The sequence below is a fragment of the Filicampus tigris genome, chromosome 15 (assembly GCF_054856515.1).
Source record: "Filicampus tigris isolate MCC_2025a chromosome 15, RoL_Ftig_1.0, whole genome shotgun sequence".
Classification (NCBI taxonomy): Eukaryota; Metazoa; Chordata; class Actinopteri; order Syngnathiformes; family Syngnathidae; genus Filicampus; species Filicampus tigris.
The window spans coordinates 12,225,505-12,247,861 of NC_141231.1; the positions used below are offsets into that span (position 1 = coordinate 12,225,505).

At 40.0% G+C, this 22,357-nt stretch overlaps 4 protein-coding genes across 6 annotated transcripts; all 4 read right to left on the reverse strand.

Annotated features, from left to right (window-relative positions):
• Positions 1-41: 41 nt before the first annotated feature.
• On the reverse strand, positions 42-10,889 carry LOC147135535 (uncharacterized). Of its 3 annotated transcripts, XM_086053238.1 has the most exons (3): positions 10,517-10,889; positions 9,269-9,688; positions 3,992-5,864 (listed from the first exon to the last, which is right to left on the reverse strand). In XM_086053238.1, the coding sequence occupies exons 2-3, from the start codon at positions 9,414-9,416 to the stop codon at positions 4,273-4,275; spliced, it is 1,740 nt and encodes a 579-aa protein (XP_085909364.1). In that variant the 5' UTR covers positions 9,417-9,688; positions 10,517-10,889; the 3' UTR covers positions 3,992-4,272. The 3 variants fall into 3 exon arrangements, with proteins under 3 accessions (XP_085909366.1, XP_085909364.1, XP_085909365.1); XM_086053240.1 differs by lacking the exons at positions 3,992-5,864; positions 9,269-9,688; positions 10,517-10,889 and adding exons at positions 42-1,351; positions 1,978-2,386; XM_086053239.1 differs by lacking the exons at positions 9,269-9,688; positions 10,517-10,889 and adding an exon at positions 6,748-8,434.
• Positions 10,890-11,214: 325 nt separating this feature from the next.
• LOC147135536 (histone H2B 1/2-like) lies at positions 11,215-14,429 on the reverse strand. Its single transcript, XM_086053245.1, has 3 exons — positions 14,395-14,429; positions 14,204-14,285; positions 11,215-12,496 (listed from the first exon to the last, which is right to left on the reverse strand). Exons 2-3 carry the CDS (start codon positions 14,204-14,206, stop codon positions 12,077-12,079), a joined length of 423 nt encoding a protein of 140 aa, XP_085909371.1. The 5' UTR covers positions 14,207-14,285; positions 14,395-14,429; the 3' UTR covers positions 11,215-12,076.
• LOC147135537 (histone H1-like) lies at positions 12,964-14,462 on the reverse strand. Its single transcript, XM_086053242.1, has 3 exons — positions 14,395-14,462; positions 14,204-14,285; positions 12,964-14,137 (listed from the first exon to the last, which is right to left on the reverse strand). The coding sequence occupies exons 2-3, from the start codon at positions 14,204-14,206 to the stop codon at positions 13,511-13,513; spliced, it is 630 nt and encodes a 209-aa protein (XP_085909368.1). The 5' UTR covers positions 14,207-14,285; positions 14,395-14,462; the 3' UTR covers positions 12,964-13,510.
• Positions 14,463-16,448: 1,986 nt separating this feature from the next.
• Positions 16,449-21,754, reverse strand: LOC147135538 (uncharacterized). The gene is made up of 2 exons (XM_086053241.1): positions 21,278-21,754; positions 16,449-19,049 (listed from the first exon to the last, which is right to left on the reverse strand). The coding sequence occupies exons 1-2, from the start codon at positions 21,402-21,404 to the stop codon at positions 17,572-17,574; spliced, it is 1,605 nt and encodes a 534-aa protein (XP_085909367.1). The 5' UTR covers positions 21,405-21,754; the 3' UTR covers positions 16,449-17,571.
• Positions 21,755-22,357: the final 603 nt, after the last annotated feature.

Sequence of the window (22,357 nt, forward strand, 5' to 3'; positions counted from 1 at the left end):
AAGCACACAATGTGTCAGTGTGTTTTGTGTGTGTTTATACATCCAATAAAAACCACAGTAGAATAATAAATGTTGGCGTGATTCTTTATTCCCCATGTTGATAAATAATTTTCTGTGTAGCTTTGTACCTTAATTTTTATGGCAGGCTTAATTGATTACTCACCATCACACTCTTATAAACATTCCTTGTTAGAAAGTCTTTGACCACTCTCACCAGTGTGGGTTCTTGTGTGTACGTTTAAGTTTCCTTTCTGAGAGAAACGCTGGCCACAAATTGTGCAGGCAAAAGGTTTCTCTCCGCTGTGCGTTCTTGTGTGTTTGATCAAGGTTCCCTTTTCAGAGAATCTTTGACCGCAAACTGAGCAGGCAAAAGGTTTCTCACCAGTATGAGTTCTCGTGTGTATGGTTAAGCTTCCCTTCTGAGAGAATCCCTGACCACATATTGCGCAAGCAAAAGGCTTCTCTCCAGTGTGCGTTCTTGTGTGTGACCTCAAGTTTGCCCTTTCAGAGAATCTTTGATCACAAACTAAGCAGGCAAACGGTTTCTCACCAGTGTGGGTTCTTGTGTGTGTTTTTAAGCTCACCTGTGTAGAGAAGCTTTGGTTGCAAACTGAGCAGCTAAAAGGCTTCTCTCCAGTGTGTTTTCTTATGTGTGTCCTTAAGTTTCCATTCTGGGAAAATCTTTGACCACAAACTGGGCAAGCAAAAGGTTTTTCACCAGTGTGTGTTTTTGCGTGTGTTCTCAAGTGTCCCTTGTGAGAGAATCTTTTACCGCAATCTGAGCAGACAAAAGGTTTCTCTCCAGTGTGAGATATTATATGGGTTTTCAAAAGTGACTTGTACACAAATGTTTTCCCACACTGAAAACATTTCCAGCATTTGTTGTTGGTGTGACGTGTCATCATCGTGTCACCATTATCATCATCATAATCATCATCATCATCATCATCATCAGCAGCAGCAGCAGCAGCAGCAGCAGCAGCAGCAGTGTCAGAAGACTGTGACATGTCGTCACCATCTGACATTGGCGCTAACAGGCTGTCTGCTTGCAATCCTCCACAGTGGTCGCCATCATCTCCTGTTGTCATGTGTTGACTTGAGCTGCTGCTGCTCAGAGGCTCCGCCCCTCCATTCTCCTCATAATGACCTTCCTCTTCAGATTCGCTCTTCAATGGGATGCCAGTCCACAGCAACTCTATGATATTATCCTCCTGGTCTTCCTCCTCCTTTTTGATGTTGAGGAGCTGCATCTGCTCCTCCTCTTGCATGTAAAGATGCTCTGACTCCTCATCTTTAATGCCAGGCGACCCCGGCTCCTGCTGCTCAGGAAGAAGATATTTTCCACTGATGTCTGTGGGACACAAGAAGACAACACTCCAATTAGCATTAGCACAGGAAGGAACGTCATAACTTTGTCAGATGCCTCATTTGAAAATTGCCTTCTACTACGCTAAGATGTTGATTTCAATTTGATTCATTGTTCAGCTCAAACAGAACGCAAGCAATCCAAGAGTATTTGTGAGTTTTTGTGTGAAGAGTACCCTAAAATTGTCTGAACAATGAATGAAGGTTAATGCAAGTGCATCAACATATGTTTTCATCACCCTAAATACTTGTTTAAAGCACTGCTTGAGAAGTATGGACATACAAATTGTACACAATTATACTGCATTGCAATGTACACAACAGTCTATACTCCTTGAAAGCTGGTTGTAGTACCAGATGTCATCCGTTATTCAGTCGGTCATTTTTGTAAATACAGTAATCCCTTGCCACTTTGCGGTTCGAGTTTCCCGGCCTCAGTGCAAATCCTGTTGGGATTTAGGTCATGACACATACTGTACATAATTTAGGTGATCTTAGTACTTGATATTGAAAACATTAGAGTTGGACGCATTTTCTTTAGCGAAACAATGGTAAACAAGTAATACGGATGAAGTACAGCATTGTCTAAATATGAATAAAAAGTAGGCAAACCTCCTCCGTGTAACACACCCCGAGTCTTCTTGAAAGCAGCGCTCGTCAGAAGTTGACGTTGTCGCTCGTTTCCCTCTATTTTCTCACACAATTCCTTCACTGCCGTTCTTGCAAACATTTTCACACGAGAATCACGACACTTGGCGCTCACACCTGAGCTCTGCTTAGCTAGGAGTTGGCAGCAAACGCCGCTCATTGGTTAGCGGCTAGCTAAAATAAGCTAAGCTAAGCAAGGCCGAGAATCTTCGACGTGCACGGACGCGAGTTTAACCGCACACGAAGATTTAATGGGTGATGTTTTTGAACCACTATAGTAGCAAGGGATGTATTGTATCCAAGCTTCGTGCGTTCAGTTAAGAACAAATGTCAGTGAAGTGCGTGCGGTGAGCACAAGTTGCTACGGACACAACAAACGAAGTACGGCAAAACCACATGAACAAACTACACGAGACACACGCGAACTACCTGAAAGCGAAAGCGAAAAAAAAAAAATCTGCGAAAATTAATTCGATTCAGGCTATAGGTAATACAGTCACATGTATTGGCGCATTATTAATAACATGTGGAAACTGTAAATAAATATTGATAAAAGTGTAGCGGCTACTCTGGTTCTCCTCAGCAGCGGTCCTATCTTGAATGCCCCCCAGTGCCAGACGCTACTTTTCTTCCTGGCTTTTCTTTTGAAATTGTGCAACTAAAGGTTTGCGCTTTTCCTCTCAAGTTTCCCGAAAAACATCCATCCATCCATTATCCATGCCGCTTTACAAAAACAAAATAAAAAAGAACTACATTTACATTTCCCATCTTTGACAAACAATACCCACACACCAGCCAACAGCTGGCAGCCATCTCTCCTCGTGCGAACTCCACACAGGAAGGCCAGTATCCAGATTCGAACCCACGACCTCTGTACTGTGAGCTGGACGTGCTGACCAGCCGTTCCACCCCATATCAAATATATTTAGAAAAAAAAAAAGTCCGATCGGAGAATACACATCATTTCAGCATGTAATAGACAATTCATCGTATAGAAGGTTTAAACGCAAAGCATGAGTGGTAAGTATATAAGCTTTCAAATACTCTTATTCCTAACTATAGCAGCCTTGGCAATACTGTAATGTGTGTACAAAGTACAAAGTGCATTGTAGTATGATTGTTGTCCACTTGGAGTCGCCATTTTCACATACAAGACACTGGAATCCTTCAGTCGATGAGGAGATGTGTAAATAGTGGGTTGAGCCTGGATTTGGACAATTAAACAACAGTGACTGGAGGCATTTCCTTTCCGTCTCTAGTATAAATAACGATGATGACAACAATGCTTTACACATACAGTATCTGTCTTTTAACTCAGAAATCTGAAACAGATGTTTTTGCAACGTACTCAACGTGTTTACACTCACTTATGATGATAGCCTAAAGCACAGAAAGAATGAGTACAGTATTGTGTGTGTTTTTAAAAAACATTTAGTTATTATTATTATTATCATCGTTATTATTATTATTTCTATTTCAAGATCATATCTCATCATCAGTATGATCCATGGACATTTCCTGAGTAACAGGATGAGTGAGGAAGCAATAATCTTGATCAGAATACAGTACTCAACGACGTCAATCGTCGCATCATCAGTTTCCCCGGACACTGCGTCTGGTCCTTCTTTGTTGTTTCAGTTGTTCACTGCAAAAAAAAAGATACTGGCAGAGCTCTCACCTTTCAGGCCAGCTGCAGTTGGAGGTCGGGTGAGGTCAGAGCTTTGGAATTGATGACTAGACACACTGGCTTGTATTACTTATGGTGCATTTGTCTCGGTAGGTATTAACTATCCATCTCCTTTATACTTCTTGAGCCATTACGAAGACATGTGGAAACTTAAAAGTCAAGTTAGTGTTGGCTGGAGCAGCAAATGAAACACTTTCGATGCCATTTCGGCTTTATCAGGTGGTCCCAGAAGCTTGACATCTGACCTTTCCACAGGAAGCTTGGTGATGCTCCACACAAATTGAGCTAGTATCACTGTCTGGAAAATTGCATTTTATTCAGGATTACACGTACATGTACTTTTCCATCTTATCACAAAAAGTTAACGTTTTTTTTTTCGGTCTTTTTCAATCAGTCGTTTACTTATTTGATATGGACATCACAAAAACATTACAGAAACTTGGCAGATTGTCTTAAGTGGTTTTGAGCAAATCCTAATTCTCAACACTTGTCCTCGGGTGGCTTTTAAGAAGATACATAGAATACAAGCAGATAGACAAAATTCAAGAAGATATATAATACAAGAATGTAAATTACTTCAAGTCATTGAAATGACTTTCAATATTACAGATGTCAATTTTCAATTCGAGCTTCTCTCTGCTACTCTCACCAGAACAAATGTGTCTTTTAACCTGATCCTTACGAGAGAAACTCTGACCACATACTGAACAGGCAGTGTGTGTTTTTGTGTGTGCTCTAAAAGTTTCTTTTCTAGGGAATCCTTTACCACACACTGAGCAGGTGTAAGGTTTCTCTCCACTGTGTGCTTTAGTGTGACGATTTAAGTTGCCTTGGTGAGCGAATCGTTGACCGCAGACTGGGCAGGCAAAAGGTTTCTCTCCAGTGTGCGTTCTTGTGTGTGCTTGAAAGTATCTCCGGGAAGAAAATCTTTTACCACATAGTGAACAGGCAAAAGGTCTCTCTCCAGTGTGTGTTCTCGTGTGCGTGGTCAAAGTGCGCCGCTCACAGAATCTTTGACCGCAAACTAAGCAGGCAAAAGGTTTCTCGCCAGTGTGTGTTCTTGTGTGTGTTTTTAGGTTTGCCTTTGTAGAGAAGCTTTTGCCACAATCCAAGCAAGCAAAAGGTTTCTCTCCGGTGTGTGTTCTCATGTGTGTTGTCAAAACGCGGCTCTCGGAGAACCTTTGACCACATACTGAACAGGCAAAAGGTTTCTCTCCAGTGTGTATCCTTGTGTGTATTCTTAAATTTCCTTTTACAGAGAATCGGAGATTGCAGAATGCGCACGCAAAAGGTTTCTCGCCCGTGTGTGTTCTTGTGTGTGATATTAGGTGTACCTTTTGAAAGAATCTTCTGCCACATACTGAGCAGGCAAATGCTTTCTCACCAGTGTGTGTTCTTGTGTGATTTGTCAAAGTGTGTCTATAAGAAAATCTTAGACCGCACACTGAGCAGGCAAAGGCTTTCTCTCCTGTGTGTGTTATTCTATGCCTTCTTAAGCTTCCTTTTTGAGAGAATTGCTGACCGCAAACTGAGCAGGCAAAAGCTTTCTTTCCTGTGTGTGTTATTGTGTGTCTTCTTAAGCTTCCCTTTTGAGAGAATTTTCGACCACAAACTGAGCAGGTAAAAGGTTTTTCTCCAGTGTGGACAATCATATGCATTTTCCAAAGAGACTTGTAGGCAAAAGTCTTCCCACAATGAGAACATTTCCAGCGTTTGCTGTCAGTGTGACGTGTCGTATCATTTTCAGATTGTTCATCATCATCATCATCATCGTCATCATCATCATCGTCATCGTCATCATCATCATCATCAGCGTCAGCGTCAGGAGAATCTGACGCTATGTCATCGCTATCTGATAATGGCGCTAACAGGCTGTCCTGTGATTCTCCATGGTGGTCCCCATCACCTTCTGTTTTCATGCGTTGGCTTGAGATTCTGCAGCTGCTGGTTGGATGCTCCGCCCCTCCTTTCTTCTCCCCATACTGTCTTTCATCTTCAGTCTTCAAATGGACATTGGTCACTGGCAATTCTGTGAATTCCTCCTCCTCTTTAATGTGTGGTGGCTGCGGCTGCTCCTCTGTCTTGACGTGAAGGACCTCCAAAGCGCGCTCCTCTTTTAGAAACTCTGCCTCCTGCTGCTCAAGACCAAATTTTTCACTGACGCCTGCAGGACACAAGAAGAGAACGTACACGGTTTACTGAAGTCAAGTCTGTTGCAAGTTTATTATAGTTAATGGAAACTACCAAAATAATTCAAACGGAAATTGAAAAAGCATTTATTTAACAAAATAATGTAAAAATTAAAATACTTTTAGAAACAAAAACTAACGTAAAGTACATCTTACATTTATAAAACAAACTAAAAGTAACAAAAATAATAGTGAAAATGTCCTTCCTCATTGTCAATTAATTCATACATAAGCTTTCGGGGTTCATTTTAAATGTATTTATTTTGCCATTGCTGTACAGCCAAACAGATGAAGGCTGGTCAATCCAAACAGAAGAGGGAGGATTAAACAGTTGTAATAATAAAATAAATAAATAAAAATTAAACTGAAACAAAGCATTTTCAAAGAAAACAACTAATAACTACTAAACTAATAAACACTAACAAAATGACCTTATCAGGAAATTTCATTACTGTATAGGTCCTGTTATACAATTCCATGTAATAAATAACGAGGCCAGTGTTACTTGTGTACAACTGCTGTTAGCTGTTAGCGTACATCAAGATAAAAACAGGTAAAACAATCAGCAAATGGGCAATTATTTTGACCAATGCTTGAAGGGCCAGAATCGGTACACAACCCTTTCAGATCAAAACTTGAGGAATGCTGCCTGCGAGGACCAGTTGTGACCAGTTCTTCGTCCAACCATAATGAAGGGACACCATTGGAACCCACATGGTACACATTATTGGATGGTAATCATGTGCTATTAAACGAACGTCATAGAGTGCCCGGATGAATAGTCCATAAAAAATAAACACGGAAATGTTGTTAAAAACAGAAAGTACACTAACTAAACAAGAGCAAAAGTAACCACACCTGCTCCGCCTAATACAACTTGAGGCCTTTTGCAAACCGCGTCCAGCACTTGACGTTGTCGCTCCGTCTCCTCGTTTGTTCCATAAAGTTCGTCCTCATACTTTATTGTCTCTCTTGCGCACATTTTCACAATGCAACTACGACACTTTACGCTCACACTCGATCTTTGCTGAGTGAATGTGTGGATAACGAAGGCGTCTCCTTTGTTAGCGGTTAGCAAGCTAAGCTAAACTAAGCTAAGCTAACCAAGGCCGAGAAGCTTCAAGGAGCACCGAGACGAGTTTAACCGGACACGATTTAAATAATAACATATTATTCCACGGAAATTGTGATGCTGATACTGTACCCAGGCTTTAGTGCGTACAGTACTAATTCGGCAAGAATTATTTAGAGATGCGTGCAGGTAAGAAAAAAACATTTGCTGACGTACAGCTTAGCTTAGATGCAAGATGTACGGCAAGTCCACCTGGACAAACTTTGTGATTGTAATAACAGCGAAAGTAGACTACACAAAATATACTTAAAGTATCATTTGACAACTTCAAGGCAAACCATATATATCTATATACATATAAATGTATACAATATTGTATTGTCCATCCCAATCAGATATTGTGCTGCTTGTGGTTGGTGGGGATAACTAAGCTACGTCTGACGCCGTGTCTTTGGAAGACGTTACAATACACTTCAAACGGACAATGGATACCTTGTCGTTGCCAAAATTTGAGTTATGAAATTAGGTCATCCCCAATTGCGACTTTTTAGCTCAGGTAAACTATTTCAAATTGTTTGAATCAGTTTTAAAAGTATTTTTCCTGTAGTGCATGTTATTTTACTAATTTTAGTTAAGCTATTGTGTATGTTTTTCTTTGTTTTGAAATGCCTTTAGTTTTATTCTTTTGAAATGCTTGTTGTACTTTTCGTTATGTAAATCACATTGCGTTGCCTTGTGTATGAAATGGGATACATAAATAAAGCCGTAGTGCCTTATGACTGAGCTTCTGATACCCTCTGTTTGAGTGAAGTGGGGGGGGGGGGTTTATCAATGCCCTCGCATATGGGTAAGCAGAGCCACACAGTCGCTGATATACTTTCGGCCATTTACTTCATTACAGTATGTTATGTTTGATACAACACAAAGCTATGTTCCTTCATTAAGAACATGTAACAACAAATCTGGTGATGTTTTTGTTTTTTGGGGGGTGCTGAATGGATGGCATTTCCATTCAATATTAATAGGGAAATTGATCTAATATACAAGTAAATTGAGTTACTATGAATGTTTGAAAATTAGTGTTTTATTCAGGATCACATTTACACGTTTCCATTTTTTCACTGAGTCAACATTGCTCCAGAGTTTACTGCAATAAATCAATCATTTACTTGATATTTACACCACCAAAAATGGACAAACCACGTACATTGCTTTTAGCACTTGAGCTCAGTCACAACAGTTGTCCGAAGGGGGCTTTCAAAAAGATAGACAGACTACAAGAAGGCAGATATAATACAAAAAAGAATCCAGAATTCAAGATTGTAAATTTAAAGTAAATTCAATATTAAGGATCTAAATTTCCATCTAAAACTTTATTGATTATCAATGGATGGATGATCACTGCTGTTCTCACCAGTACCCTTGTGTCTCTTAACCCAATATTACAATTTTTTTTTCACAAAAAAGCAGTGTGTTGTGTGGGTCCTTAATTTCCCATTCCTTGGGAATCTTTTGCCACACAATTAACATCGGGTTTCCCTCCAATGTGTGCTCTTGTGTGACGCTTTAAGTTTCCTTTCTGAGAGAATCTTTTACCACATTCTAAGCATGCAAAAGGTTTCTCTCCAGTGTGCGTTCTTGTGTGTGTCGTCAAAGTTCGCCTTTCTGAGAATCTTTGCCCGCAAACTAAGCAGGCAAAAGGTTTCTCACCAGTGTGTGTTCTTGTGTGCGTTTTTAAGTTTGTCTTTGTCGAGAAGCTTTTATCACAATTCAAGCAGGAAAAGGGTTTCTCTCCAGTGTGCGTTCTCATGTGTGTTGTCAAAACGCGGCTCTCTGAGAAACATTGACCGCATACCGAACAGGCAAAAGGTTTCTCTCCAGTGTGAATTCTCATGTGTATCCTTAAATTTCCTTTAGTAGAAAATCGTTGATCGCAAAATGAGCACGGAAAAGGTTTCTCTCCTGTGTGTGTTCTGGTGTGTGATATCAAGTGTACCTTTTGAAAGAATCTTCGACCACAAACTGAGCAGGCAAATGCTTTCTCACCAGTGTGGGTTTGCGTGTGAAATTTGACGTATCCCTTTGAGGAGAATGTTTTACCGCAAACTGAGCAAGCAAAACGTTTTTCTCTTGTGTGCGTTTCCAAGTTTCCCTTCTGAGAGAATGTTTGAGCACAGTGTGAGCAGGCGAAAGCTTTTTCTCCTGTGTAGAATATCATATGCGTTTTCAAAAAAGACTTGTACGGCAAAGTTTTCCCACACTGAGAACATTTCGTGTGTTCGTTGTCAGTGTGATGTGTCATATCACCTTCAGACTGTTCATCATCATCATCGTCGTCGTCGTCGTCACCAGTTTGAGGAGAGTGTGACGTTGTGTCGTCATGATCTGATATTGGAGCGAAGAGGCTGTCTGCTTGTGATCCTCCACAGTGGTCTTCATCATCTTCTGTTGTCATTTGTTGTCTTGAGCTGGTGCTTGGAGGCTCCACCCCTCGGTTCTCCTCATATTGACTTGCATCTTCAGTCTTCAAATAGACACCAGTTACTGGCAACTCTGTGTAATCCTCTTCCTCTTTAATGCAAGGTGGCTGCTGCTCCTCATGTTTTATTTTGGGGGGCTGCTGATGCTCCTCCGTTTTAACTTGACTAGGCTCCAAGTCTTCTTCCTCTTTAATGTCAGAGATGTCTGGCTCCTGCTGCTCAGGTTGAATACATTTTTCAGTGAAGCCTGCAGGACACAAGAAGACAAACAAATGGTTTGGTTAAGTCAAGTCTTATGACTTCGATGTATTATAGTTTATATTTATATTCAAAGCATAAGTCAATTAAAACGTTTTCTTTGAAACATGTTTTGTGCTCCTACTCGTCTAAAACACTATATTCTTGACTAATATTGCGTTTGTGGAATATGAATTAATTGATGAATCCACCCGCTTTCAGTTACCCAAGAAGGCTGTTGTTTTATGCAGCCCCTTCTGTTGACTGAAATTGACGTCACGTTGTTATTGAAAATGGCCATGAATGACTTTTTCCATACAGACCTCAAATGTTCAATGGTTGAGGCACACACAATTCTGTACATACATTAAAGCAAGTTTATCAAATTATTTCGTTTGCTTGGGTAGTAGTTAAATTATCTATTTTACATGTAAAATTATCTTTGAAATCTTTGCTTATCCAAGGGGTCTAGAAACACCCATGTGTACATAAACACTACAATACGCCTTATATTTTTGACACATTTTCTGATTGCATTTTTTTTTTAAATTACTGAACACATTTACAATTTTCAAATGTGTTTTGAATTGCTAAAATGTGTATAGCACAGGAAAGGGAATAATACTACATGCAAAAAATATATGCATGCATACAGTACCAGACTGAATATTGATTTCATTTAGCATTACCAAGTGTTCAGCAGGCACTATTTGTTGTTAATAAGCGCAATGTCATGCACTCCCCGAATGAGGATTCAATTGAAAAATGAACACATGAATATTGGTGAAGACAGAGGGTCTTGACTAAAAAAGTGAGAACAAGAAGTGAACAAACCTACTCCGTGTCGCTCGGTCTCCTCTTTTATTCCACTAAGTTCCTCCTCGTATTTTACTCTCGTTCTTGTAAACATTTTTTCGTTCGATATTCACAACAATTTACGCTCATACTTGATTTCCACTGAGCGATGTGTTAAGAAATCAAAAGGAACGCGTTAGCGGCTAGCAGCTAAGCTAAATAAGAAGCCAAAATAAGATTAGCTACACTATGATCGCAAATCTCCGAAGAGCACAAAACAAGTTTGATGAGAACCGATCATTTAATCAGTGATGCTCCAATAAACGGATGTACTGCGTCGGGATTTCGGTGCTCATTCGGGAAGGACTTCTAGAAGCGCATAAGGTTACGAAAAAAAATATATATATGTATATATGCGGAAGTACAACTAGGACGCATTATGTACGGCAAATCCACGTGGACAAAATTGAACGTGGAATAAAAGAAGGCGACTACAACAAAACAAACTTGTAAGCATACAGATATAGGACGTTCAAATGTTTACTCGTCTGGAGAATGCATGATAAAATGCAGTTCTATGGGAGAACAAACCAGTGCTAACCGTAGGATAAAGTTGCAAATTCTGCGACAACCCCCGAAATAAACACACACACTAAAGACTGGTTAAGTAGAGGGTTGAGTCAATCGCGAGCTCACATATTCCTCTATTGTGGGTAGTGGACGAGAATGAAGACCCTTCAATATGTTTCCAGAATGTATTTATTCATGCAGATGTTACAAGACATTAATAGTCTTTATGCTCCTCACGGGATTAAACATGGAAACATGACATGTTTACCTCAATTTAAGTGCATATTCATTATTATAAAAAGACATTTTGCATTCAACACTGTAGACCTTTATTCACAGCTGTTGTGTTTACATGTTAGTCTCACGAGCCTTAGAACGGCTTCAGACAGAGTTCAGCAACAATGAGTCTCAATGATGGTGTGTGAATAAACTGGTTTACGATCTCAATGGTTATTTGACCAACTTACATTTTCTAGCTCAAGAATTGTCAAGAAAATAGCATGTTTTGTTTTTAAAACAAATCTCCAAAAAGCACAAAAGCCCATAAATGGGAAAAGACTGCCACCTAGAGGCTAAACAGTGCATGAGATTGCGTTACCAAAAATGAATGCCCGAAATACTTTTAATAGAAAACATTTGCAAAAGACATTGGTAAATTCCTCTACTCTTAAACACGCAATGACAGATCGCTGCAAATTACAACGGTAATAAAGGCACAGAACTATATTCAAAGACAGGCGAAAAGAGAAAATAACAGCTCAGAACAAAATACCCGACTTCAAACTAAATCAAAAGTTACTGTCGTAATTCTGACTCACTGTTGAGCTTCACCAAAAACGGTCTCTAAAAGTGATAGAATTAAATTTGGGCCATACGGTTTATGAATTCGCCCTCATTATGCATTAGTACACATTAGTGTCTCTACAAGATGACAGAAAATCAACAACCGTACGGGGAATACGTGGTACTCTTTTAGGGAATGAGTTGGTGGTTCTTAAAAGAACCGTTGGGTTGCTGGTCGCTCCAAGAGAGATTACTTGGAGCTGGTGTACTTGGTGACTGCCTTAGTGCCCTCAGACACGGCGTGCTTGGCCAGCTCACCGGGTAACAGGAGACGAACAGCGGTCTGGATTTCCCTGGAGGAGATGGTGGAACGCTTGTTGTAGTGCGCCAGACGTGAAGCCTCTGATGCGATACGCTCGAAGATGTCGTTGACGAATGAATTCATAATACTCATGGCCTTAGAGGAAATACCGGTGTCAGGGTGGACCTGCTTCAGCACCTTATAGACGTAGATGGCATAGCTCTCCTTTCTTCCCTTCCTTCTCTTCTTGTTGCCCGGCTTACCGGCACCCTTGGAGACGGCTTTCTTGGAGCCCTTTTTAGGGGCTGGCTTTGCAGGTTCAGGCATGTCGACTTTGCTTGTCTCTAAGCTGGATCGGAATGGAACAGTCTGGGGAGAGTCAGAGAAGTTATAGGGTCTCTGATGCAAATAGCACTGTGCCATCGCCACTCTTTGATTGGCTAAAAGCAAACCGTGCCACATTTCCTTTGTGACGCTTTCAATGGTCATTAGCATCAGAGATGCGCTGTAGAAAATGTTTCGTTTTTTTATTTTCAAAGTTTCATGATGTCTTTTATCACCTCTTTAGTTATTTTGTTCTATTATCCATTATATGTATTCGTGTTTATCGTTTTTTTAAAAATGAGTACTCTAATTTGACCTTTTATCAAGGTGTAATGTGTTTGTTGTATTAAAAAAAAGGATGAAAATCATATAAATAACTACAGACATCTGACCATAATGAATAATACTGATTATAAAATTGTTGTGAAAAATTAATAGATTAAATGATATCCTTGAAAAATATTTTCTCCTCTGTATTGTAATGGTGAATTGCTCTAATAAAGTTCTGTAAAAATCGAAAGAACAGAGCTTTTCCAAATCGTTGTTTCTATGTTGTTTGTATAATTATGTGGAGGACAAGGTGTGCCATGAGTATTACAAATACTGTGATTAGTAGTAATACTGTTGTTAAACAACTTGGACAATTGCGAAGGGGGAAAAAAAAAGGACCAAAAAAGTTACCCTTGGCATATTTTGGACTTGTTTACTTCTGGAATTATATAATATAATATAATATAATAAAATATATTATACAATATCTACATGAAATGTAGATGTGCCATTGTACGGGTAGTCAATAGATGAGCGCTCCTGCTTCTTGTTATGCATATCCTGCAGCTACCTGGTGTTGCACAGCAAGTGCAGTTTGTCAGTACATTACAGTGTCTACCATTCTATCTAAAGAGAATTGCTCTATTAAATAGTATATGATGCGTTTTGTCAACAAGTCACTGTGGTCTGACTATCCACTATCCAGAATGCAAGAAACACATGAGGGCAAACACTTTAAGATAGGTGTGATGGCTCTTAAAAGAGCCTTTTGTGAAATGCAGTTTGGAATCACTTCTTTTTCGGTGCTGCCTTCTTGACACTTTTAGGCTTGGCCACCTTTTTGACAGGGCTTTTCTTGGCGGCGGAGCTCTTCTTGGCCGCGGGGGCTTTTTTGTCCACCGCCTTCCTAGTGAGGCTCTTGGTGGATTTCTTGGCTGCTTTCTTGGGCGTTGAGGCCTTGGCGGGTTTCTTGGTGGTTGCCTTCTTGACTGCGGTTGTTTTGGGCTTCTTGCTCGGCGTTGCCTTCTTGGCAACAGGCTTCCTGACTTTAGTGGGGCTCTTCTTGGCTACCTTGGCTAGTGCCTTCACCTTCACCTCTGTCTTCTTGTTTATCTTAAAGGAACCGGAAGCGCCGGTGCCCTTGATCTGAACCAGAGTTCCCTTGTTCACCAGGCTGACTACGGCGATCTTGACACGGGACTTGTTCTTGTCCACGTCGTAGCCGGAGACCGCTAGTGACTTCTTGAGGGAGGCCAGAGAAACGCCATTGCGCTCTTTCGACGCGGCCACGGCCTGGACGATGAGCTCGCTGACGCTGGGTCCGACCCTCTTCTTCGTCGGCTTTGGCGTCTTCTTCTTAGCGGCTTTCGCTGGGGAGGGTGGCGCTGGCGCAGCCTCTGCCATTACGTCTGCTAACTAAAGTCAAAATGAATGGACTTGCTATTTACTTGTCCGAGCAAGAAGCAGGACAGTTAAACTCACCATGAGAACCGTGGAGAGTCAACCAGGCAATGTGCTCCACGGCGCGCTGACAAACTCTCCTCACTTGTGTTTCCTCCGCACACTTCAAATGGTGAAAAATCACAATGGAAACAACTCAAACAACGGAAAGTTATTTTAATCGATAGTACATTTATATAATTCTACATTGAAGCTGTTTAAAAGTCGCATACTTCCTGCATTTATTTTGAAGTCCTTCCAAATTTCACCTCCACACTGTCATGTGCTGCGCTACACAGTGCATTGCCTCACTCATTTCTAAAATAAAACTATTTAAAATGACTCACGATTTCACAAAACGTATTTTAAATACGAGGTAACATGTTCAACCAAGCACCAAAAGTCTCAAAAGGAGAGCACTGATGATCATTTTAGAACACGACAACGTTTTCTGACGGCGGCAAACACACATGACGACTGAGACTTCTGACTTGTCTTTTGGCATTTGATAACATTGCTCACATCCTTAAACGGCAAATGTATTTCAAAGCAAAATACACGTTTATCTGTCCGACCATAAAGAACTCACACGAAGGTCAGCCATAGACACAGATTACAGTACAACTTGTACACTGATCATGATTTAATCATTTATAGATTCATAGATAGATCCAAGTCCAAATTTGCAAGATAGTAAGATGTGTATTGGATATACACATATCCACATATCCTAATTCAATTTGTTTTGCCATTGTTGGAGAAGTGGGTTTTGGTTTTGAATGAATAAAATATCTACTAATGTATGTACATGTCTATCAATCTATATCATAGCATACAAAATCAATTGGACTATATTAGCTTTTTCTTACACTGCATCATTCTCAGCTACTGCATACACAACTGCCAAACATTGATGTCATGAGCACATAATGAAATAGTGTTATTTTTACACTAATTATGAAATTCAGGGAAATTCAGTTGACGCTGTAGTGACTGTAATGTACTAAACTTTTGTTGCACGCCCCATAGAGAAGCAGTCCACACTTTTATGCATTCCTGCAACAAGACATGTCAGTCACAGGGCACTGAATAACTAATTGACAGTGTTGGGAAGATTAATTTGCAACATAATTTAATTGATTCTAAGTAGTTATATTTAATGTCCTGATGTTTAAGCATGTTAAAGCTAAACAAACTGTGAGGAATGTTATAATGGCTGATTTTTTTTTTTTTTTTTTTACTAATACAAGCTCTTCGAACTACATCACTGTAATGTAATGGTGGTGGTACTTGGATTGCTAGGTATTTTGTGGTAGAATGTAGTACAAATCTTGAGCTTTTCTTCTCAGTACTGTACGCAAAATTTGAGCTCACTAAATAACTTATGAATTACATTTTTTAAGTTTGAACCCTTATTTATCCAGGAAATATCCTGCTGAGCGTAATAAAAAACCTCTTTTTCAATTGAGTTCTGGCCAAGAGGTAGCAGTTACATATTGAAGTTACAATGAAGTTTACAAACACATGAAAGACACATATATATCGTGGGATTCGTCTAAAATCTATCAAATTAGATTTAAAAGTGCTTGAAGAAATTAAAGCAGTCAACAAAACGTGGTAACGAATTTAGAACAAAGGACATTCAGTTTCGTTCATTCATCAGGCGAGGCTACAAAGGTCCAACCGCGAAATTACTCCAACTGTCCTCTTTCAGGTCCGAAAACTATTGGAAACTGAAAAGGGAGGGGGGGGGATTTTTAAGTAGGTCTGCAACGTGCCATTTATTGCAAGTCCACTTGTACAAAACTTAAATCAGCAAAACGAAAATTTATCAAAATTTTTTGTGCGACAAAAAACTCCTACCATCTAGAGAAAAGGGCATTTTAATTATTTTGTATCCATGTCACTAAAAGTCAGTAGATGGACGAACAAACATTTATACTTAGTTGATTACCGAATAATACACGTTTCTGACAAAGAGGAGTTTGGTCTTTCCCGCATCTCCCACAATGCATTGCCGGTGGACTTATTGAAAGGCTAGCCTCACTCACAACGCGCCATTTGCCATACGTTGTGTAGCTGGCGCTAGTGTTGCCGTCCATTGGTTGCCACGGCAACTCAAACGTGGCCCTGCAAAGGGCGGAAAAGGTTTCTTTAGACTGCCGAAAATAATTACAAACCAGGGATTTGACGTCGCGAAATTACAATGACCAACAGAGGGAGACGGAAAGGGAAGCCTGGTGGTTGGCTTTTCCATTTCACCATCAAGAGTCAGAAGTTCCTTCAGTCTATTTTTATCACTCATTTGCTTATTTAATGTGCTTATCACTAAATCGTTGGACAAATATTCAGTGCTTTAAGTGTTTTTTCCCGAGTGCTAATTCCAAACACTTGTCCACAGGAGATTTTTAAGATGGTACATAAAATACAAGATATACAAAACACAAGAAGGGAAATGGAATGAATACCAGATTGTTTCAAGTCAGTATCACAGTCATTAATTTCAATAACTACTACAATACGCCTGTGAATAGTTTTACTCATCCAGGTCATTTCATTCTCTGGGTATTGAAATCAATCACAACTGGACTGTTCTGACTGTTTAAAGGCTGCCACACACTGACTGAGGCGTCCACACCCGATTGAACTCTCATGCAGCGTTCGGCAACTGTTTTTTAGAAGTTGCCAAACACTTGACCACTGGTTTTGAATTTTAATCGCACTGGTGAAGCAACTAGAAAATCAAAATACAATGAGCTTTCACGAGTTTTTCATGAATTTCTGGGTTTTAAGCAAGCAGATTCAGCCGTCTGCCACCAAGCCAAATATAGTGCATTAAGTATACATTTATTGTGGTTTACAACTATTTTTAATTCTTATTTTGTAAGTACATGTGTGTCAATGAAATTGTGAGGCTTGTGGCCAAAATGTATGGGAACAGTAACACCCTGATCAGTACATTCATGTAAGTGGCAACAAGCTAGACCTTTCAATATATATTTGTCTTTATTCTTGCTCAAATCTTACGAGCAACACGAGAAGTGGCTGCAATTGACACTGCAGCTTTTTGGGGTTAGAAGTGACACAGTACAACATATTGTATGAGAAGCCTCAGAAGCCGATACAGGGTCGCTCAGTTCACATCATGTGGTGTGTCCATAAGTTAAATCGTCCAACGTGCAGGTCTTTTTTTCCCTCCTATGGTATAGTCAAAATAGGCTTTGGACATTATGCTGCTGGCCGTAGAAACCAGTCCACAAGTTCCACAGCAAGATTTAAGCGCTCCAGCGTGAGGTTAGTTACGTCTTATCAAACCTTTGTGTGTGAGCTGATGAAGCCCGCAAAGTGTCTTCCAGGACAACCAGAACAATTCTAGAGAGCATCCAATTCAAAATGCTAAATTTCAAGTTTCATTGATCACTTCTACTGTTACCAACACACTTGTGTCTTTTAATTTTGCCCTTCTGATAGAATCTTTCACCACAATCTAAGCAGGCAAAAGGTTTCTCACCTGTGTGGATTCGTGTATGACTTGTTAAGGTTCCCTTCTGAGAGAACCTTTGACCACAAACTGAGCAGGGAAAAGGTTTCTCACCGGTGTGCGTTCTTGAATGACTTGTCAATGTTCCCTTCTGAGAGAATCTTAGGCCACAAACTGAGCAGGTAAATGGTTTCTCACCAGTGTGCGTTCTAGAGTGACTTCTTAAGGATGCCTTTTTAGAAAATTTTTGACCACAAATTGAGCAATCAAAAGGTTTCTCTCCAGTGTGTGTTCTTACATGTGATGTCAAAACGTGTCTACGAGAGAATGTTTGGCCACAAACTGAGCAGGCAAAGGGTTTCTCTCCGGTGTGTGCTCTTGTGTGTGTAGTCAACGCATGTCTACGAGAGAATCTTTGACCACATATTGAGCAGACAAAGGGTTTCTCTCCAGTGTGTGTTGCTGTGTGACTTATTAGGTTGCCCTTATGAGAGAATCTTTGATCACAAACTGAGCAGGCAAATGGTTTCTCTCCAGTGTGTGTTTTTGCGTGTTTTGTCAAAGTACCATTTTCAGAAAAACTTAGACCACACACTGAGCAGACAAAAGGTTTCTCTCCAGTGTGGGTTCTCATGTGACTTTTTAAGTATCCCTTATGAGAGAATCTTTGGCCACATACGGAGCAGGAAAATGGTTTCTCCCCTGTGTGTGTTCTAGTGTGATAAATTAATGGTCCTTTCTGAGTGAATCTTTGACCGCAAACTGAGCAGGCAAAAGGTTTTTCACCAGTGTGCGTTCTTGTGTGTCTCCTGAGGTTTCCCTTTTCAGAGAATCTCTGACCACAAACTGAGCAGGGAAAGGGTTTCACCCCAGAGTGGCTAATCATATGACTTTTTAACCGGCTCTTAAAACCAAAGGTTTTCCCACACTGAGAACATTTCCAGCGTTTCTTGACACTGTGACATTTTGTATCACCTTCAGACACTTCACCATCATCATCATCATTATTAGTGTCATCCTCTTCCTCCTCCTCATCATCATCATCATGAGAGTGTGTTGTTGTGTCGTCACTATCTGATAAAGGAGCTATGAGTCCGCCTGATTGTGATCCGCCACACTGGTGTCCATCGGTTTCTATTGTAATGTGTTGCCTTGAGCTGTTGCTGCGGCTGCTTGGAGACTCCGCCTCTCTGCTCTCCTCACTTTGACCTTCATCATCATCTTCACTCAGCAAAGGGACATCAGTTAATACAACCTTGATGATATCCTCTTGCTCTTCCTCTTTAATGTGCAGGAACTCTTCCTCCTCTTTGATCTGGGAGGGCTCTTTATCCTTCACTTCTTCTTTAATGTGAGGGGACTCAAATTGAAGATCTGACGAAGACTGATGAACATCTTCACTGATGTCTGCAAGACACAAGAAAACAAACACACTTGAGCCAAATCTTGTTTGATTCGACGCGTCTCAAAAATCAATCAACTCAGGGTCAGAGCACATCCACGTTATGCTTTGTTTTAACATGGAATCAAATTACACTCAGACATGAATTAGTGCTGGTTTAGCACGGCTTTATGTGTCTTCTGTTAATCACTACTTATTATTCTCCTTCTGTGTTAACGATACTTGAGGAAGAGGCATTCTGCGGGATGCAGGCAGAGGCAACAGTATGGCAACAATTAAGTCGGCCTACGTAAGAATTAAGGTTCACGGAACTGTAGCAACGCAGCTGCTTTAGGTAGCATCTTTACATGATCTGCAAATATGCATTTATGGCACTGCAAAAGGAGCATAGATGTAATAAATATTACACAAAAACAGTGTACATTACTTGAAAATTAAGTTGTTTATTTTACCAGATATTTTTGAATGTTATTTTTTTTCCCCCTTTGGGTTGTGTTTTATTGTGGTTGATCTTTATGTAACTCATATGATACTTTTTCTTATTTTAATTAGAAAAAAAACCAATTATAATCAACTGGAGGTGGCATGGCTCAGTGGAGTATTCTTGAGCAAGATGACAAGTGACAGCCCATGTACCATTTACTGACATAAAATTCTCTTACCGTGATACATTTTACAGTCATATCGCCCAGCCCTAGCTAGGTCAAAGACTTGAGGGGGGAAACGGAAGAGTAACGTGAGGGTACAATCTAAATTTACATTTTTTTAACTTTCTCACAACTTTTGGGGAAAGACATTTTTGGGTTTTCATTATCTGTATGTAGGCTTGTCACGATACTGACTACAATTACAGTAATACTAGTCGTCGGACAAATTAAATGGACACAATCTCGTGCATGCATGCACACACACTAGGGGTGTAATGGGTTTTCAAAAGCATTTAAATGTCTCTGTTCGACTGTTAGCATGTCCCGTCGGTTCATAGTTGGGCCAAACAATCACAGAAAATATACTGTAATTATGAGGTTTTTTCCCCACAAAATTGCGATTATCTTTTTAAGGTGCTTATCTAATGTATTTTTCAACAAACAATACACATTTAAAGGTAAATTAAGCATTAATTAATATGAAATACAGTTTATATACTACAATTACAGGTATATACTTTGACGTGCAGTTTGGTAAGCATTCACCATGACAACAATTCTGCCACACAGCTGTGGTGTAAACATACAGCAGTATATACAATACAGTAAATCACTGACATAAACTAAAGTGTAGATTACTATAACACTGGGAAACAACATTGTTGAGTTAGGTCTGACAGCTGTTTTTAACTCATTTTTGGGTGCGGAATCCAAAACTAATGTCAATTTTTTTTAGCTATAGGTTCCCCGTTTTCTTAATCATATGATGTAAATGTGACAAATGTGTAAAACGCTAAGATGTTCTTTAGCTTTCAAAGCTTGTAACTTACAACAACAACACAAAAACAGCATAAAATGACAAATGAAATAGAATAACGGTATGCCCATGGTTACAATGTTAAGAGAAAAGACATCACTGATCCTCTTAATTCCTATTATGATAGCTTTATGTTTACGGATATTGATAGTACTGACCTATTGAGAGCTGCACAAACCTCTCTCAATTGTCTCAATTGTGGCTGCACAAACACGTTGCCGAATAGCTGCAGATGAGGCCAATCATAATTAGCTCTTCTTACCACTGTCGTACTACAGCTACGCAGTGGAATTTTGCTTATCTGGAGCATAAGCTGTGGAGGGAAAAAAACAGTTTTTTTGTTTTGTTTTTAATCAGGACGCAGACTATATGAACGACCTACTAGTGTGTTAATAGGCGGGGTTTTTTCAATAAAATATTCAGCTTTGACATTTCAAAAGGTTGGAGCTTGGAAATGGTTAGAGATAAAGCCATACTGCAAATATCGTTTGTTCCAATTTTGCTGCTCTTGCGCTAAAAGGGTTTTAATATGATAACATGATTGGTAGTAAAGAGAACAAGGGGTAGGACTAAGGTTTTTGTACTTCTTTCTACTCCCTTTGAACATATCACGAACATCTTTGTGATGTGTTTATATGTTCAATCAATCAGATCCAAACATCGCTGAATGTTACTCATCACATCACACAGTACCCGTAAATAAACACAGGATCGATTTTAGTTAAGGTGTTAAGTATTTCCGAAGTAACAGAGTGAGACGTCAACAAACCTGCTGCGTGTAATTCAAGTCGAGGCTTCTTGAGAACATCGTCCGGTAGTTGACGACGTTGTCGCTCGTTCTCCTCTCTTGATCGACAAAATTCCTCCTCGCACTCTGCTGTCCTTCTTGCAGACATCTGTGCGCGAAAACAACACTTAACGCTCACACTTGATCTCAGGTTAGCGATGTGTGACTTACAAACGCGTCTCTTTGTTAGCGGCTAGCACGCTAGGCTAAGCTAAACTAGGCCGAGAAGCTTCAAAGTGCACCGAGTGTAATTTAACCGAACACAGAGTTATCGGATGATTTAGTAGCCCATTGAAGTGACGATGGACGTACAATGTCGAAGATTGTGTATGTTTCGGTAGTAAATCAATAAGCTGAAGTGCAGCGCGTCGATGAAAGTGCGGCGATTATGTAAAATGAACGGGTGAGTTGTCGCTGCATTATCTGCGCTGCGCATGCGCAACAGCTCAGCCATCTTGCATCGCAAGCTACGGCAAACACTCTAGAACAGAATACGTAAGTGGCTCCGGTGTGCTGTGTATTAAGAGTCCACGAATTACTTACAATAACGTTCAGTGTCTCCCGCCTTTCTTCACTTCGTGCCGTCCACAAGTCAGGTCAAATTAAGTCAAATTTATTTATACAGGCATCACATGCCCACAGTTGACAGAGGTGAACGACACTCCCTCGATCTTAAAGGCACGTGTAGAATGTTTTGATTTTTCAATGTTCATTCATTAAAAAAACATTATTAATTTCAATAATATGAACAATAAATAGTTTCTCTCTCAAATGGTTTTATATAATGGTAGGCAGAGCTGGGCATAGCAGAAGGCGATAAATGGACGGCAATTGTTTTGTAAAATGGATATAGATGGATGAAATAGCAGAGCTTCTTCAAAGCAAAGAGGAGAGCTTCCATGGGATCTGTTTGCTTTGAAGTCAGGCGGTAACACACATGATGTGGAGGTCTGGACTGTGGGTTCTTGGGGCTGAGGAAACATTGTGAACCTATCCATTACACTAGATTAAAAAAAAAAGAAAAGAAAAAGAAGCCACTGCAACATTTTAGGCACAGTCGGA

Excerpts from the sequence above, each read along its gene's own strand:
- LOC147135538 (XM_086053241.1), bottom strand. The coding sequence starts at position 21,404 with ATGTCTGCAAGAAGGACAGCAGAGTGCGAGGAGGAATTTTGTCGATCA. Across the intron at positions 19,050-21,277 it reads ACTTGAATTACACGCAGCAG|ACATCAGTGAAGATGTTCAT; the intron begins GTTTGTTGACGT and ends TGTGTCTTGCAG.
- LOC147135535 (XM_086053238.1), bottom strand. The coding sequence starts at position 9,416 with ATGACAACAGAAGATGATGAAGACCACTGTGGAGGATCACAAGCAGAC. Across the intron at positions 5,865-9,268 it reads TGATGATGAACAGTCTGAAG|GCGTCAGTGAAAAATTTGGT; the intron begins GTGATATGACAC and ends TGTGTCCTGCAG.